Genomic DNA, 1,667 nt, shown 5'->3' with positions numbered 1-1,667 from the left:
ACCTGATATTAAAACAATTTGAACGTTAATATAATGGTTTTAAAATAGTTCCGAAAATTACGTATATTTTATGTTACTCTAATTGTTCGGTTACTGACTTTTGTTTAACGATAATTTACTTTTGATCTTAAAATCCATTAAAATTCTCACTTCTTGAAATGTTATACTTTTATAAATTGACCTTTGTTTATCTAACTGATTTCTGTATTTTTTTAATGTATATATGGTTTTTTAACCTTCGATTCAAAGTTAACCTCGAAAAGGAAATAAAGAAAACGATTAGAGTTCTTTCAAGGCTGGTTTTGTTTACTTCTTCGGCAAATAGCTCTCCGCCACGGTTCGGCAAGTATTTCAAAGATATTGTAGTTCTTGAAGTTACGATTAGGCACGAACATTATGGTCCGTCGAGCCGGAGTTCAAGAGTCGGCATAAATTTTGCGTGATATTATTTTCGTTACGTTCAAGTCTACAAGTACAGGTTCCTTCGTCGTCTTATTCCAACCTCTCGTTCAACGTTCAAGATGACAACCAAGGCCTAAAGCCGTTGCGGAAAGGACCAAAGCTGAATTGGGTCTCGGCAACATATCAAGTCGAGTTCAAACCCATTCGAATTTACCGCTTAACTTCCATCAAGTTGAATTTTTCATTCAGGAAGCAAACAAGATCTGGGCGAGTGTAGACGATGCGCATGTCAGAATGGTCTCGCTGGACCCGGACAACGCTGATGCACCTTGTCAGTTATGAAATAAGTTATTCGCGTTGTATGCAGACATCATATGCGAACTGAAAAGTATGAGGACAGCAATGGCTTCAAGCTCTTCATTAACTTCTTCCACTGGGTCTCATTCGGAGATAAAGTGGCCAAAAATCAATCTCCCACGTTCAATGGGGAGGTAAACGACTGGATATCGTTTCGAGATATGTATCGAACTTCCATCCACAATAACAAAGAATTGTCTGATTCTCAAAGGTTTAGTTATCTCAAATCAAGTTTGACGGGAACCGCCGCTAAACTAATCAAGTCGCTCGCCATTTCGGATAGAAATTGCGCTATCGCTTGGGACACGGTCACCAAGAGATTTGAAAATAAGCATGAACTATATTTTGCGATCATGAAACGATTCACGGCTCTTCCAACAAGTTCAACAGGAAATGCAACTTCACTACGGTCAATCGTGGATACGGCGATGGAATGCACTAGGGCTTTGGACACGCTCAGTGTGGGTAACAAGTGGGATGCAATTCTGGAATACCTTATTACTCACTGACTGGATCCGATTTCCAAGGAACAATGGGAGCTGAGTCTCAAGGAAACGAAGATACCGAAGTCGAGTACTCTTCTCGATTTCATAGAACAAAGAGCGCGGTCGCTAGCGGCTTCGTCCAGAGATACATAAACCGGCCACAGCACGCAAACTCGAGATTCGCCACGCAAGACAGTCACTTTACACGCAAGTGGAGTAAAGCTGACAGGTGGTCATTGCACATTTTGTTTCGGTTCTCATTTCAATTTTCTATGTCCGAAATTCATAGCGATGAAGGTCAATAAACGACAATCAATAGCACAACAAACCAAATTTGTTTCAACTATCTTCAAACTGGTCATCGCTGTAATGAATGTTCACTAGGAAAAGCGTGTAAAACCTGTGGAAGAAGACATCATTCGC

General features: G+C 40.3%; 1 protein-coding gene across 1 annotated transcript; it reads left to right on the top strand.

The window, feature by feature from the left end:
* Positions 1 to 776: 776 nt before the first annotated feature.
* LOC149959068 (uncharacterized) lies at positions 777 to 1,268 on the top strand. Its single transcript, XM_090167335.1, has one exon. It carries the CDS (start codon positions 777 to 779, stop codon positions 1,266 to 1,268), a length of 492 nt encoding a protein of 163 aa, XP_090023461.1.
* Positions 1,269 to 1,667: the final 399 nt, after the last annotated feature.

Source organism: Leiobunum rupestre, chromosome 2, assembly GCF_980474605.1.
Source record: "Leiobunum rupestre chromosome 2, qqLeiRupe1.1.hap1, whole genome shotgun sequence".
Taxonomy (NCBI): domain Eukaryota; kingdom Metazoa; phylum Arthropoda; class Arachnida; order Opiliones; family Sclerosomatidae; genus Leiobunum; species Leiobunum rupestre.
The sequence above is the reverse complement of the archived record's forward strand: the minus strand, read 5'-3'. Positions and strand labels throughout refer to the sequence as shown.

Excerpts from the sequence above, each read along its gene's own strand:
- LOC149959068 (XM_090167335.1), top strand. The coding sequence starts at position 777 with ATGCGAACTGAAAAGTATGAGGACAGCAATGGCTTCAAGCTCTTCATT.